General features: G+C 38.9%; 1 protein-coding gene across 1 annotated transcript in view; it reads right to left on the bottom strand.

Annotated features, from left to right (window-relative positions):
* The window catches only part of LOC109456502 (ceruloplasmin), a 31,619-nt gene extending 30,065 nt beyond the window's left edge, over positions 1-1,554 (bottom strand). The window contains exons 1-3 of the mRNA XM_074333823.1: positions 1,498-1,554; positions 1,199-1,369; positions 660-902 (exon numbers count right to left, since the gene is read on the bottom strand). Of these exons, the coding sequence (XP_074189924.1) occupies positions 660-902; positions 1,199-1,369; positions 1,498-1,528 (445 nt within the window). The 5' untranslated portion in view covers positions 1,529-1,554. The remainder of the gene's footprint in view (positions 1-659; positions 903-1,198; positions 1,370-1,497) is intronic.
* Positions 1,555-16,635: the final 15,081 nt, after the last annotated feature.

Here is a 16,635-nt window from a genome sequence, read left to right as displayed (position 1 = left end):
ATTGGTGAAGTTAAAAAAAAAAAGGAAGTCTGGAAATTATTTATTTGAAATAAAAATAGAAGCATTAATAAAATAATTGCAATGGCCAGATTATTTGAGGATGAAGGAATCAGAGAAAAATATTTGCGGCCAGTTTTTAATTCTTCCTCATCATCTCCCTGAGCAGTATAGGTGTTGAAAGAGCTGAGAAAATTGCACAAAAATAAATGTGTTTCGACAATAAATCCATTGATATAATGTTATTTAAGATTGTACTTAAAATAGATTACATAATATGAAATTTTCAACGTTTCAAGATTAATTGCATTTTGTTCATTTGCAAGCAGTGTTTATTTTTGAATGCTGGTATTTTATGTCTTGATTATGTAAATGGTATATTAAATGATGTACTTATCATCAACATTTGTATATATTTATTTTTGCTTGTCATTTAAACAATTTTAAGCTTTGTGCTTCAAACAAATACAGGACTTAATTTTGCAGGAAAAAGAAAAAATAATAAAAGCATTCCAGTCCTGACCTGTCTATGACTTTCCAAAAGGCAATCCTATCACCTCCCTAGATATGAGTATCTACATTTGGAAGATGAGACATTTGTAACGGGTTGTAACCTTGGAAGTTCTCTGACCCTGTATTATGTAAAAGTAGTCAATCCCTACCATATACATGACAGCCCAGCATCCATTCTCCAGGGCCCTTGGCCACCATGAAGGCATCCTCCAGTGAGGCAGGGAAGACGGTAATGATATCCTTTCTGTGATTCCGAGAGAATAGAGTTTGTCCTTGGAGATAGATGGAGTGTACAGAGGAAATATTACCCATGCCAACCAAATGCCACCTGACCCTGTCTTCAGCACACATGGTGAGGTTGGGCAGATTTCCATACATGTATCCATTAATTGCTGAAAACAAATGCAAATTAACCTATGAAGCATGGTAGATAAGGACCACAGGGTATCAATTCTATGCATTTCCTCATTACAGACACCTCAGTGTCAATTTGCATAATCTACAAGAGTTGACTTTGGAAATCAGCAGGATTTAATAGATGCCTTGACTGTCAACCAGTGTATCTTGAGAGAAAAACTGAAAAATACAAATTCAAGTACACAAACTTGAGCAAAGGGAAATCACTAAGTAGGATCACAGAAGTTAGACTTATCAGACATTATAAATGAGAAAGTTTTTTAAATCTTACCTCTCATGACATTGCTCCCCTGGAAGTCAAGATCACTAGCATCAACTTGGCCGGATTTAGTGTACGTATTAATATTGTCATCGATATACCAGCTCTTGTTTTCATCAGTTAAAGTGAACAACAGAACATATGACTTGTCGATATTTTTTTCAGTGTCTCCATCCAGTGTGCCTAAAACAAAACAAAACAAAACAAAAAACAAAAACAGCAAAATTTCCTCTTTGCAATAATTATTTCTGCTATAAAATAAGCTGATAATTCTAACTGATTCAACTTAATATGAAAGTAAAATCGTGCACCTCCACAGACAGAACCTAAGGAACCAATCATGCAAGGAACAGGCAGACAGCCTCTATTCTCCACTCTGCTGATCACTTCTCTGTAGGAGAGAGCAAGGTGGCAGTAATTTTGTGTGAGGATGGCTGAAGTGGCGTGTACTAGGTTTGACTACCACCTAGTGATCAACATGCATTACTGGACTTGAATTGAGGCATTGTATTCAAGATCGCCACCTAGTGCTCAGAGTCCAACATGGCAACTTTACTTTTGCTAGGCCACCAAGGGCAAGGCAGGAAAATAGAGCTCATTTGATAGTAGCAAAATTCTATTGCGAAGGTGAGGGACACCCCGCATATTTTGGTTGACCCAACTGCTACAATGAAATTTAAAAAATATGTTACCTCTTTTACAAGTCAGCATTGGTCCAATGAGTCCTGAAGCCACATCTCTTACAGAGTCTACATGGGAGTGGTAAACCCTTGTCACACAGTCACTGTCATTGGGGCCAGGCCCCTGCTTTTCCTCCACAAACCACTTGTAAGTATACCGCGTCCCTGGTTCCAGACGGTCATCTTCCTTTTGCAGGCCCGTAGTATTATCAGGATAGAGAGCACCTAGAAAACACAATCTACACTGTGGTCACAGCTACCATTGACAACACTATTTTGAATGTGACTCATACTCTCTTCATTAAGCAATGAACGTATGTTAATTTGTATTTTCAGAGTAAGGTGTGCATTTCTCCTTTCCTCTCTCCTGCCTCCTGTCTCCCTAGATCCCCCTTGGTTGGCTTCCACCTGAATACCCACCTCGGCCACATTGTAGACCAAATTGGGATGAGCGGGCAGTATATTAACAGACTATCATCACCTTTATTGATATAGAGTCCACAAATATTGTACACTTACTATGTCCCTGTATCTTGAATGCAGAGATCTAAGCTCCTGAGTTTCCCTCCATATTTTCTTCACCACAAGTCACACTTGGGACCTGTGGCATCAACAGGCATCCATGTTACCTCCAAGTAGTCCAAAAGTGGCCCTCTGCATAGCTTACATTCCCCTGAATCTGGGTCCTTGCTTTCCTTTCTTTCTTCTTCTAAAGTTTTACTTCAGATCTCAAACTTTTGAGGCTGGAATCCTGATAACTAGGCAAAATATTTTTTTCATTCAATAGAACATTTTGAATTATGGCCAACCTCTCATCATTTATACATCTTTTGGGACCCTCCTACTCCATGCTGAACACAAAACCCTATTTGTTTGCTTTCTCTTCCCTTTTTTTCCCACTGTGTCATCAGGCAGCTGTGAGTGTAGATGTGTAGGAAAAGGAACTACTTTCTGGAAAGTAGTGATATTTCTTGACTCAGATGTTTTCCAAGAGACTAATCCTCATCCACTAGGAAATGAAATGAAATAGGGGCAGAACAGCATTTCTGCCAACTAACATTTGGCTCATGAGTGTCTCCTACAAAAACAATTTTTGTGTGTGTGAATGAAAAGTGTGTTTTCTTTCCCAGGAATAACAAAAGAGTGGTCACTCATTCAAGATGAGAAACTGAAAAAAAAGACTGTCTTGGATATTAACATTAAAGACATCAGAAGAAAGACTCTGCATTCACCCCAAACTACTCTTATCCATAATGATGCCCAGTTCATCGTTACCTTGCTTTTCCTGAAGCATTGGGCTCATACTGTCTACAAGCAAAAGTTCAGGAATATAAAGAGAGATGATCCACTTACCTTCATTTTCTTTAGTGTAGGTGATTCCGTGAGGATGAACACTATACATCCTTGAAGCAAAATTTTTCACATGTACATAAACCAAGTCTCCAGTCTCCGCTTTAATTATCGGACCTAAATATCCCAACCAGGATGGTTTTTTAATGATCCTTTGAAATGTATCATCAGTATACTGAAAATACAAAGCCTTCTTATAAACAGATCCTATCCTATCTTGGCCACGTTGCAGATATTTTTGGGACTGAAACTCTCTGTAAAAAATAAAAGAGAGAATTTTAACAAATTTGACTGGAAAGAAAGAAGTGTTGACTAAACTGAAATTGGAAGTAAGAAGCTTTACAACCTAATTTTGATAGAGAAAACTCAGACCTGGAGAAATTGGGAAAGAAGTCAAAAAAGGTGTTGCAGCCAAATAAAAAGTAGCAAGTAATACACGTGGCATTTTAGTTTAAAAGACTTACCAAATTCATTGTACTACAAAAGGTTTTCTCATTGATGTTACTTTAGTTCTCAAGCATTAGATCAATTCTTATAACTTAGAGTCATTTACACATTTAAATACATCTGTGGATTTGTTGGTAGAATTGGGGGCAGTTTGGCTAATAAACAGGAAATTATATGCGTAATCTCTAGATGTCCCCCTTCTTATTACTTGAAGACAGAAGTCAAAAAGCTGCAATTTCACAGTCTCTGGCATACACTCAATATCAGAAAGAAAATTGTTGTTTTACACGTAGAGCACCACTTAAACAAAAATCACTGATAACACAGAATTACATGACCCCTGAAATAATGTGTCACAAGGGCAAGAGTGGTGACAATCCCATGAAGGAATAATTTCTTATTTATATTAATATCTGTCTTCCATGCCATTCTTATACTAAAACAACAACAAACAAACAAACGACAAACAAAGGAAGTGGTCCTAATAGCAAATGTCCCCTTAAAGGGTCAATCATGAGAAATTCTTCTTCAGCGTTTTTTCGATGAGTAACAATTACCAACTTTTGCTTCTGATAGTAAAATTTTCAGTGCAGAGGTCTTACTTACTGATCTTTGGAAAATGGCTTTCCATTGAGCATATTTTTACCAGTAGGAGCATAGTTCCAAGTGGTTTCCTTAATGCCTATGTAGTAGTGCCTATCTTTTGCCCAACCTGGAGAACTAATAAAAACCAGAAAGGTCATTAGTAAAACGTCCTTCATTTTCAAAATCTGAGCCTGAAGAGACTAACTGATGATGCTTACCTTCCTTTTATAATCCAGATTTTCTTCCTTTCTTGTGGTCATTTACATAAACCAAGGTCAAATAAGAGCTCATCATGTGCTTCATCTACATATATATGTGATTTCTGTTCCAAATGCATTTAATTTTCATTAGTCAGAGCAGGTGAAATGTTGCATAACCTATAGAGAATACTGGTTCTTAGCCAGGTGTTCTCAACTGACAATTGAGAGCATTTTTGAATTACTGGGTAGACTGATTACTCAGAACATCCATCATCCCCCAATGATTATTATCTATTCCATCTCTTACTGTTTCAGTCCATCCTACATACAATTACCAGATTCTTCGTTAAGTGTTATTTTTAATAAGTTATTCCCCAAATGATAATTTAAATTCCTTGTCATTGATGATTTTCTTTAAGTTATTGTGGGGACAGAGCCCCAGAAAGTAGTTTACAGGCTCTCAGCCTCACATGGAAAGGTGCTGGCTCGGGTAGTAGATGGCTGTCAGCTGTGGCTGATTGGCCGTCAGCTGTAGCCAGTTAGCCAATTAGCAGCTAATATAACTGCTGCGGCTACGGAGGAGAGTGGAGGAGAGCAGAGGAGCAGAATCGAGGAGAGTGGAGGAGAGTCGAGTTGGTCGGTTGGCAGAAAAGCGGACAGCAGGTCGCACGTCCGGTGAACCCAGCCTCCAGTGAGACCACAGTGGTATGACTCCCCTACCTATGGCTCCGTGGGTGTTCCTTTTTGGCCTCACCATATCCTGCGTTCTTATGTGGGGAGCGGGAGCAGAGAACCCGCAGGCCACCCCGCACGACAGTTATACTCAAATTTCTTGACATCTAAAACTATCCATAATCTAGCCCTCAATATGATATTCCAAATTTGTCTCCATAATTCACTTACAGGATCCCTGCTCTCTGGGAAGTTCTTATTAAAGACACAGCATAGGATGGGGGAGAAATACATGAGCATTGGAACCAGACAGCTCTGGGTTTGAATCTTAACTGTCTCATACCAGCTGTGACCTGTGTGTGATTGTGGAACTCAATTTCTTCAATTTATAAAATGATAATAATATTACTGACCCACTTGGGAAGTTGTGAAAATTAAATGAGACAGCACGTATTGTAGAGGAGTATGGAGACTCATAAGGAACCTGGCACACAGCCAACATGTAACAAGTGTTCTTTACCTCCCTTTCCCCCATTGTTAGAGTGAACTTTGTGATATGACAGTCTGGAAGTTTTGACCTGTGTAGAATTTAGCAACTGTTGCTTATAAAGATTTATAGCCTCATTATTTTTTTATTGCAGAAAAGGAAAAAATGCAAATACCATTGAAACCGGAGACCAAACAAGTCCAAGGCTCCTGCTGCCTGTGTGGCTCAGTCAAGAGATCGACTCAGGAGTTGGGTCATAGAATAAGCATTTATTATCAGAGCACCTGTGATCTGCGAAGGCAGCGGGTTAACACCTCAAAAACTGTCTTACATTCTCAGACTAGTCTGGGATATTTAAGGGAAAATCTGGGCATTCCTCCAGAGGCTACATGACGGTTCTGGGGGTCTGCATGGAGCCTCCCCTCAGGTGATGTGGCTCTCCAATGTGGTCACCTACCCAGAAGCAGTGATGGCAGTAACCTGGAAAGGATGCTAGGCCATAGAGACTGTAATCGGCAAGCATGGGGGGAATTGTGACTAGTAAGCAAGCATAAGTATCACGGTAATTATGTAAAGCAGGGAATTGGGACAAGGCATATTCCAAACTAAGGAACTGGGACAGGGGACATTCCAAGCTCAAACCACAGGGAGGGGGTTGATCAATTGTTAAACTCTAGGCCAGGGAGAGGTGAGGCCTCTTTTGTGGGGGTCCCAACCAGGCCCTGTTTCAATTCCCCCCTGTCTTATGTTCATTTTATTTCTATAAAATCAGTAAGGCTAGATTAGAGATGAAACAAATAACTACAATAATTAAGACAATTTTTAAATCCAGGGACGACTGCTCTTGCTACTTCCTGCTGAGAGTGGGCTTAGTCCCTGCCTGTGGGCACCAGAGTTATTTGCTATTTGGTTACAGCAGGGAGGGGGCTATGGAGGAACTGCAAGAGAAAAAGCCAGTCCTCTGGTTAAGTGGCTGCTGGCATGGCTTGTCATCCTCGGGAGGGACGAGTTGGAACCCTGGCAGATGGACATCTGCAGATGAAAACTGCTGTGTTTCTGATGACACAAACTTGTCTGTTTGAAGAGGAGCTTAAGGCCTTCAGTTGGCTCACAGGAACAGGAGCGACAGTCTTCCTTCTGGGGGAGTCCTGTAGAGACTTAAGTGAAACAGGTTTGATTCGAGGAAAGTGGACCCAGCCACTCACTCTCTGAAGTCTGACAAAAATTGGGTGCTTGGAAAAACTGCAAAGGTCCCTTCTATTTAGGAGCTAATTGGTCTGTTACAGACCCTTGCCCCTATAGGCTTTGAATAGTTCTTGGTTCCCTAGCTTTCCGGTGCTACAATGTATAGAGGGGTTGGCCTGGGGGATGTGCCAGTCCCCCATATTTCCTAAGTGTCTGCTGAACCTCTCCCAAGTTAACAACATAGGAGATAACAGAATTGAGGTCACAATCTAAAGCAATGGGCAGCAATTACAGCCAGGGCCTAGAGGTCTCCTGACAAAACTTCTCCAGAGCCTTATTAAATCTGATCTGCTTGTTTTACATTTTCTCTCAGGTATAAATGGTAAGGAACAGGCTGAGTAAAATAAGCCCAAATCTAGGGGCTCTCTTTATCTTTATAACCAAACAGATTTTAGAGGAAGAAATAGGTCTAGAGTGAGCAGTCAAGGCAAAATAAATGCCTCTCATATCAATCAGGGAATTAACAGGCTTACTTGCCACGTGAAGAGTCACCCGCAGTTTCTCCCCTATGATGAGCATGGCCTCTTTCTTCTCAGGAGCTACGGGGCATTTTAGGTCCATCAGTCAATTACAGCCATTTGCAGGGAAGGAGTTGGTCCCTACTCCCTTCAGAACAGGGGACAATCCCACCTCCAGTGCCCCTTAGTTTGCACAGAGGGCACAGCTGTTTTGTAGGAGTAGAACACTCCTTCCTCCAGTGGTCAAGGCTTCCACATCCAAAGCAGGCCCCTTTTCTTCTTCTGGGCTGCTGGGGTGGCCCTGAGGTGGCCCTGGCCTTGGCCTGTCTATTACTGCAGCTAAAAATCTGACCTGCCTCTGGTTTCACCTACACTCTCACTGTTCCTTTCTTTTCTCGTTTTCCCTGTCTCGGTTGTTAAAGACATTTAAACAAATCCCCTGGCCTTGTTTTAGGATCTGAGCCTCTTTATCAAGGATATAACAGTGGGCCAGAACCATTATAATACCTTACCAGGTTAGGAAAACAAGCTTCTTTATATTGGCCTGTATCTGACACCGAGGAGGGCACATGAACTCTAGCAGTCCTGAGATACACAAGTTTACATAACTATTAGCAAAACTCAGTTCTTAGATTTAATTTTCTTGAGTAACTAAAGACCTAATTAAGACAAAATAATAGAAAAATATTTTGATGACACATATAATCTTCGTTTTTCAGACAGAAAACTTTTTCATAATATTAGTAGCAGACTAATAGTCTAACAAACTTTGTCTTATTTGGCAGAGAGAGAAAACTTAACTCATTTTGTACCAGCTTACTTTTGATATTTAAATTTATTTAATTGTATTTAGCTTAACCATATATAAAATTTTCTCAAGAATTTTTTTCCCCACAAACTTTCTATAACTTTCCCAGTCCCTCTTAGGTCTCCTCTCACTCATTCAGAAATAATCATCCTTAGGACAAACTTTCTTTCAGTTCCTTCAAAAATATATTTTTATACCTTATGCCTTTCTTGAAAACTTGCATATTAATTAAAATCCATAGCCTTCAGAACCTTAATTTTTACTAACAACTAAAAGGAAGTATCCAATATTTCCATTAGCAAATCCATAAACACATTTTGCAACCTTTAGATGTATAGATTTTTGTTAGCAATATATCTACCAACTTTTAAAAATTATATTTTCAAGAATATATAAAACACATTTACTGACAGATCTTAAGTTATCTTTCAGATTTCCTGTAACAAGAAACCAAAAAGTAGGTGAACTCAGACTCATCCAATAATTAATAGTTCAGCATTTTATTTTGAAATACCTAGATATTCAATAGTTTTTATTATTTAACACAACTTAGTAAAATCTTAAATCTTAAATTACCAACAGACGCTGAGAAACTTCATCTAAACATCCACACTATATTATTACTGAAAAGTTTCATCTGTTAACATTTTATTAGTTCTTAACTTGATGAGATTTTAAAGGTAATTATTACCCAAACTATTTTCTTGACAAATTTTATAACAGAGGTAACATAAATTTATTTTTGTAAACCCAGGTAAAACAAAAGACACCATATTTGATGCTAATAACCTTAAACAAACATATCTGGCGGCCAGGTGGCTCAGCTGGTTAGAGCGTGAGCTCAACAAAGAGGTTGCCAGTTCAATTTCCACATGGGATGGTGGGCTGCGCCCCTGCAACTAAAGATTGAAAACAGTGACTGGACTTGGAGCTGAACTACACCCTCCACAACTTGATTGAAGGACAACAACTTGGAGCTGATGGGCCTGGAGAAACACACTGTTCCCCAATATTCTCCAATAAAAAACAAACAAAAAAGAAACTTATCTATTTAACTAAAAGTTAAACTAGCCTTAGTATAAAATATTTTCTTAGATCACATGATCCTGAAAAGTACTTGAGTTAGTTTTTATTATCTAAATTTATATAAGTGCTTAATCTTTTTTAAGCCAATCAAACATAATCTGGTAATACCATCCAGAGGCAAAAACATTACATTATATATAAAACACAGACAAGCACAGATATCAGAGATCGTATACATGTAAACAGAATTAATAATTGCAGAGAGGTCATAAGATCTTATAAGTACCCCTACAATTTCAAAGAGGCTGGAACAGGGGTGGGAGATCTGGCTTGAGAATTAGCCACTTGGTTTTAACAGTGTCTCTCTCAGTTACCTCAGCCTCAGGCATGTGGATTAGGAGATGGGTGGAGTCCCCTTTTCTCTGAACTATCAATTTAGTTCCCTTCATTTTAGAGTCTATCATAAAGGCTTATACATAAGAAATTTCATCCTATTTCCCAGACCTCTACAGAACAATTTCAGTTACAAAATAGTATAATAATTCAATGAACTATAGAGCAACCAGTGCCCTCCAGAATTTAACATATACATTGGCCAAGTAGTACTGTTAATAGAACTTTATTATAATTAATAGAACATTAATTTCTTTTTGGTCAATGGCTTATAGCCATAGTTTTGCCAATGGCCTAATATTTTGCCCAATGGGCTCCTGGAAACCTTAGATCCCACTATTGAGCTTGAACAAATACAGCTGCACCTGACACACACTCGCATACACACAGACAGATCCAAGTATTCATTCCCTGAATCAGACAGACAAAACCAGATTTGGATCCAAACACCAGATAAACCACACCTAGCTAGGTGCCAGATTCCGACGCCATGTCGTCTTACTCCATATACACGGTCTGTCGACCATCAGACAATCGGCCAGTGGCCTAAAACCAGAAACCAGAAATCAGATGTGGCCTAAAACCACCAGATGCCCAAAGGCCGAAACCAGACGTGGTGGCTTTTACACTGAGGCAAATGGGCCCCGCTTCTTGGGGAACAGTGTTGCCAACCACAAGCGCGTTTCCAGAACTAGAGTAAGCTTTCAACCAGAGCCCCTTATGGGTGGGGAATATAATGCCTTGCTGGATGTTGAAGTCTCATCTAATGGTGCCAATGGGTCAGTATGACCCCCAGATGGCCCTCAAAGAGGAACCCCAGATGGTGAGTGCAAAATCCTCTGGCTGCGCACACCGGGGCCACTCCGCTTTCCAAACCAATAATTAGAGGCAGAAAACAGAGCAAACACTTACTCTTCCCTAACTGAGCAGAAAAGGCGTCCATGACAGGCGGGCCCTGGCACAAACCCCACCTCTACATGCAAAATCGCTGGGCAGCTGCTTCCAGAGGTCGGTCCTGCGCCAAGGAATCCGGGCAGTCCAGGCAGCCCCCAACACCCTCCACAAGCCGGAAGACTTACCACAGGAGCCCTGAGGCTGTCCCAGAAATGAGTCACCTGGAAGCCAACCGGAGTCAGGGGCTCGTGCTGCCTGCGCTGCTCAGCCAATAGACCGACACAGGAGTTAGGTCTTGGAATAAGCGTTTATTATCAGAGCGCTGGTGGTCTGCCAAGGCAGCGCGTTAACACCACCAAAAACTGCCTTACATTCTCAGACTAGTCTGGGATATTTAAGGGAAAATCTGGGCATTCCTCTAGACGCTAGGTGATGGTTCTGGGGTTCTGCATGGAGCCTCTTGTCTGGTGATGTGGCTCTTCAACCTGGTCACCAACCCAGGAGCAGTGATGACAGTAACCTGGAAAGGATGCTAGGCCATCGAGACTGTAAACGGCAAGCATGGGGGTATTAATCATAAGTTTCAGGGTAATTTTCTAAAGCAGAGAACTGGGACAGGGGACATTCCAAGCTCAAAGCGCAGGGAGGGAGTTGATCAATTGTTAAGCTGTAAGCCAGGGAGAGGCGAGGCCTCTTTTGTGGGGGTCCCAATTGGACCCTGTTTCACCATTGTATGGACACCTATTCCCCAGCCTGATATTCCCTCCCTCCCCTTCTCCCTTCCTTAGCTTATTTGAATTTTTCCCATTCTTCAAGCCTCAACTGACACTTCGTCTCCTAAGTGAAAGCTTCCGTGAACTTTTCAGCCTACAGACATCCCATATTTCTGAATTCACCAGCTGTAGTTAGGCCTGGCAATTAACCACACAGTGTTGACAGTGTTGTTATTTAAATTTTCGTGTGGTATTTTCTCTACCCTCAATAGATTATAATTTCTATAGATTAGGGGCCACTTTTAAAATTCTGTATATCTCCTAGATACCAAGAACTATATGTTAATTTTTTGAGAATAAATACAGTGCCTTGGCCACAGTTACAAAAAGTGAGGAAAGGAGCAGGAGTCTTTTTTTTTTACTTTTTCTTTTATTTTTTATTAGTATCAGGTGTACAAAACAACATAGTGATTAGACATTTACACACCCTTACAGTGATAACCCCAACAAGTCTACTACATCTCTGAAACCGTACATAGCTATTACAATACCATTGACTATATTCCCTGTACTGTACATCCCATGACTATATGTTTTTAAATTACAGTTGACATTCAATATTATTTTATATTAGTTTCAGGTGTGCAGCGTGGTGGTTAGACATTTATATAATTTATGAAGTGATTCCCCACCCCTCATAGGTCAAGTACTCATCTGGTACTATAGTTTTTACAATATCATTGACTATATTTCCCAAACTGTATTTCACATCCCTGTGACTATTTTGTGACTACCAATTTGTACTTTCTAATCCCTTCACCTTTCTCGCCCATCCCTCTAATCCCCTTCCTCCCAGCAACCATCAGTTTGTTCTCTGTGTCAAATAGTCTATTTCTATTTCATTTGTTTGCTTATTCTGTTCTTTAGATTCCACATAAGTGATATCATGTGTATTTGTCTCTCTCAGTCTGACTTAGTTCACTTAGCATAATGTTCTCTAGGCCCACCCATGTTGTTGTAATGGTATGATTTCATTCTTTTTATGGCAGAGTAATACTCCATTATATAAATGTACCACAGTTTCTTTATCTAATCGTCTATTGATGGGCATTTCAGTTGTTTCCATATCTTGGCTATTGTGAATAGTGCTGCAGTAAACATAGGTGTTTATATATCTTTTTGAATTAGTATTTTGAATTTCTTTGGATAAATACCCAGGAGTGAGATTGCTGGGTCATGAGGAGTTCTATTTTTACTTTTCTGAGGAACCTCCATATGGTTTTCCACAGTGGCTGCACCAGTTAATAGCAGGAGTCTTTATTTGCCATTGATCGCTGTATCATCATATTTATTACTATTAGATCTTGCTTGAGACTTTACAATTTGAAAGTCATAGTGCCTTTCAACAGCCAGAGTGGTGCTCTGGTTTCGTTGAGAAACCCACAGTTAGAAACATTAAGGCATGCAATGATATGGCATGTATTATTCTGAAGCTTGCTATTATTCTTTAAGTACGTGTCTTAGTGACCTTTATATATCACTACCTAGAAGTCTACTTGTCTCATTTTAATTGCAGAATTTTTTTTCTATTATGAATGTATTTGATTTATTTTTTTAAATACACAAAATTAAAGTATGTGTTTCCTGGGTTTTTATTATTTAACACAACTTAGTAAAATCTTAAATCTTAAATTACCAACAGATGCTGAGAAACTTCATCTAAACATCCACACTATATTATTACTGAAAAGTTTCATCTGTTAATATTTTATTAGTTCTTAACTTGATGAGATTTTAAAGGTAATTATTACCCAAACTATTTTCTCATCTATTTGAAGTACAAATATCTCTATATACTTAAGGATATGCCCCAAATGGTACATATCAAACTAAATACAGTCCAGAGAGGAAAAGAGAGGATTATTATATTTAAAAATATTTTTACAAGGAGAATCCTTTTTTATATTATTTAATTTTAAAAAATCAACAAAGTATTTGCATGTTTTTCATTAAAAAATAATGAGACTATAAGTCTTTTTTATAAGCAACAGTTGCTAAATTCTACACAAGTCAAAACTCCCAGACTGTCATATCACAAAGTTTTTCACATTTGTGAATCTTTTGGTGAGTTTGAAAAGGAAGCTGGGTAAACAGCCTGTTGCGTCGGCAGATTTTAATGTCACCAGCAGATGTTGGAAGGAATTCAGAAAAGTTAGGACTAGAAGGATTGGGGGTATGTGGGGAAACTGCCTACTGCAGAAACAAGAGGAAGAGATTCACATGGCTGCAGCCTTTGGGAAAGAGTTGAAGAGGTTGAAGAGAAAACCCAGGTCAGATAAGATGGATGTCATGAGAGAGGGGTCAGAAATGTATTCTCTGGTCTCAAGGAGGCGATCCAACTGGGTCAGAATAGTTGGAAGCTACAGTCCCACAGATTTCCATCTGTATATAACCTTTCCTGTGACTGGAGCCTAGACCAGCTGCTGTAGAAAGATCCACGCATTAAGCAGAAGAGGCGGGATTTCTTAAATGGGCTTTCAAATGTTGCTTTGTCCAGAAAGTCTGTGACTTCCTTCCTCATCCTCCCAGGAACATAATTTTACTCTGGAATGTGAATAACAGAAGATCTGTTCAGCTGGTATATTTTTCCCTCGGTAAGTATCCCAATAAGTGCAAAGAAGTCTAGTGCATTCAAATCAAACAGATCTACCTCCAGTTCCCACGCTACCATTTATTAGCTGTGTGATTTGGGACAAGTTGCAGAATCAGTCTGAACTTGAATCCCCTTATCTGTAACATGAAAATAATAATAATTAAAGCTCAGGTCTCCTGTGACCTGCATGATAGCGTCCAGCATGATAGAGAATATGAATTCAAAGAAAGTTGGCATCCTCCCCCCCAGACAATGAAAATGGCATTGGTAAATATTTGTTGTTTGTTTTCTTCTCAACAAATAACTAGAAAAGCTTTTTTTTTTTTGGGGGGGAGCACTTCTTTTTTAGGTAATGTTATATTTTCTGGCTTGTCAAGATGAAAATACTTTTTGCAATCCTGTCATTCCCTTTGTGCATAGTCCTCAGTAGATTGGTCTTTTAATACAGTATATTTGAACTTGGGCACCATTATTTGACTATGTTCTTGGTTTGTAGAAGAACATAAGGCAACTTACTTAGCTAATCTTGTTGAATTTGGCCCAAAGGTGTGAACTCAACGTTTTGGAAGAAAATTTGAGTTCCTTCTGGTTTTTTTATTCTGCGATTCATAAGCTTAAAAAATAAAGAGAGCATATGAAAATATGAGTAAGGACCTAATGATAATAGCACCTTACATCTGTAAGATCAGTCAATAGAAACTTCCAAAACTGAAATGCCAAGAGAAAAAAGAATGAAAACAAAAGACAAGCAAACAAACAAAAAACACAAACAAACAAAACATCTAAGAATTGTGGGATAATTTTATGTAACATACATAATATTGGAATATCAGAAGAAGGAAAAAAAGAAATAGAATAAAATAAATATTTGAAACAATAATGGCTAATAACTTTTCAAAATTAATGACAGAGACCAAACTACAGATCCAAGAAGCTCAGAGAACACAAAGTGTCAGAATAAATACCACCTCAAAAACCCCCCAAAACAAAAACAAAAGCCCTGTACCGTACCATATTCAAACTACAGAAAACCAAAGACAAAGAGAAAATCTTTTCTTTTTAGTTTATTGGGGAGACAATTGTTAGTAAAGTTACATAGATTTCAGGTGTACGATTCTGTAATACATCATCTATATATCACATTGTGTGTTCACCACCCAGAGTCAGTTCTCCTTCCATCACCATATGTTTGATCCCGTTTACCTTCATCTACCACCACCACCCCCCTTACCTTCTGGTAACCACTAAATTATTGTCTGTGTCTATGAGTTTTTGTTTTTTTGTTTGTCTTGTTCCTTTGTTGCTTTCAGTTTTATATCCCATATCAGTGAAATCATATGGTTCTCGACTTTTTCTGTCTGACTTCTTTTGCTCACCATTATAATCTCAAGATCCACCCACGTTGTCACAAATGGTCCTATTTCATCTTTTCTTACCACCGAATAGTATTCCATTGTGTATATACACCACATCTTCTTTATCCAATCATCTATTGAAGGACACTTTGGTTATTTCCATGTCTTGGCCACCGTAAATAAACTGCAATGAACATTGGAGCACATATATCTTTAAGGATAAATGTTTTGAGATATTTGGGGTATATATCCAGGAGAGGGATTGCTGAGTCATATGGTAATTCTAGTCTTAAGTTTTTGAGGAACCTCCACACTGCCTTCTATAACGGCTGCACCAGTCTGCATTCCCACCAACAGTGTATGAGGGTTTCTTTTTCTCCACAGTCTCTCCGACACTTGTTACTATTTGTCTTGTTGATGACAGCCATTCTAACTGGTGTGAGGTGATATCTCATTGTGGTTTTTATTTGCATTTCTCTGATTATTAGTGATGTTGAACATTTTTTCATATGTCTATTGGCCATTTGTATGTCTTCTTTGGAGAAATGTCTATTCAAATGGTCTGCCCATTTTTTAATTGGATTGTTTTTTTGTTGCTGTTGTTGTTGAGTTGTATGAATTCCTTATATATTTTGGATATTAGCCCCTTATCAGAGGCGTTGTTTGCAAAAATCTTCTCCCCTTCTGTTGGTTGCCTGACAAAAAGAAAATCTTGAAAGAAACCAAACAGGAAAACTATCTTACCGATAGGGAAACAAGGATAAGAATTATAAAACTGAACTGATCTTGTTCATTTCCCAAAAACCATTCCAGTCACACTGCCTTCCTCATCTCAGTTAATGGCACCTTCAGTCTTCTAATAGTCAGGCAAAAATGTCTTGGATTTATCTTTGGCTCCTCTCTCACATTTCACATCCAGTCTGTTCAAAATACCAGGGGTGCCAAAAAGATCTATACACATGACTTATGTTCATCTTTTGTTATTGGTATATATTGAGTATTATAATTTTATACAGTTTTTTTCTTTCTTAGAATGTGTATACATTTTTTTTTTTGGCACCTTCTGTATATCTAAAATCCAGCCACTTCTCAGTACCTCCACTGATACTTCCCTGGTTCAAGCCACCATCACGCCCCTCTTGAGTACCGTAATACCTTCCTAAATAGTTTCCTTGGAAAAAAAAAAAGCTTTCCTGCTTCTGACCTTGACTCTCTTCAGTCTATTCTTAACACAGCAGCCTGAATGACCCTTTAAAGATATAAATCTCCTCAGGTCACTCCTCCACTCAAAGCCTCTCAATGGCTCCCTATTTCTTATGGAGTCAAGGCCATTGCCCTTTCTATGGCTTTCAAAGCTTCTTAATAATCTCACCTCTATGGCTCTTCTCTCTTCTCGGCTCACTCAGCTCTAACCAGGCTTGCCTCTTTGCTCTTCTTTGAACATAACAGCCACACTTGTGACATAAGGCCCTGCACTAACTCT

This window comes from Rhinolophus sinicus, linkage group LG01 (assembly GCF_036562045.2).
Source record: "Rhinolophus sinicus isolate RSC01 linkage group LG01, ASM3656204v1, whole genome shotgun sequence".
In the NCBI taxonomy this organism is placed as follows: Eukaryota; Metazoa; Chordata; class Mammalia; order Chiroptera; family Rhinolophidae; genus Rhinolophus; species Rhinolophus sinicus.
This window is presented reverse-complemented; position numbering and strand designations above follow the sequence as displayed.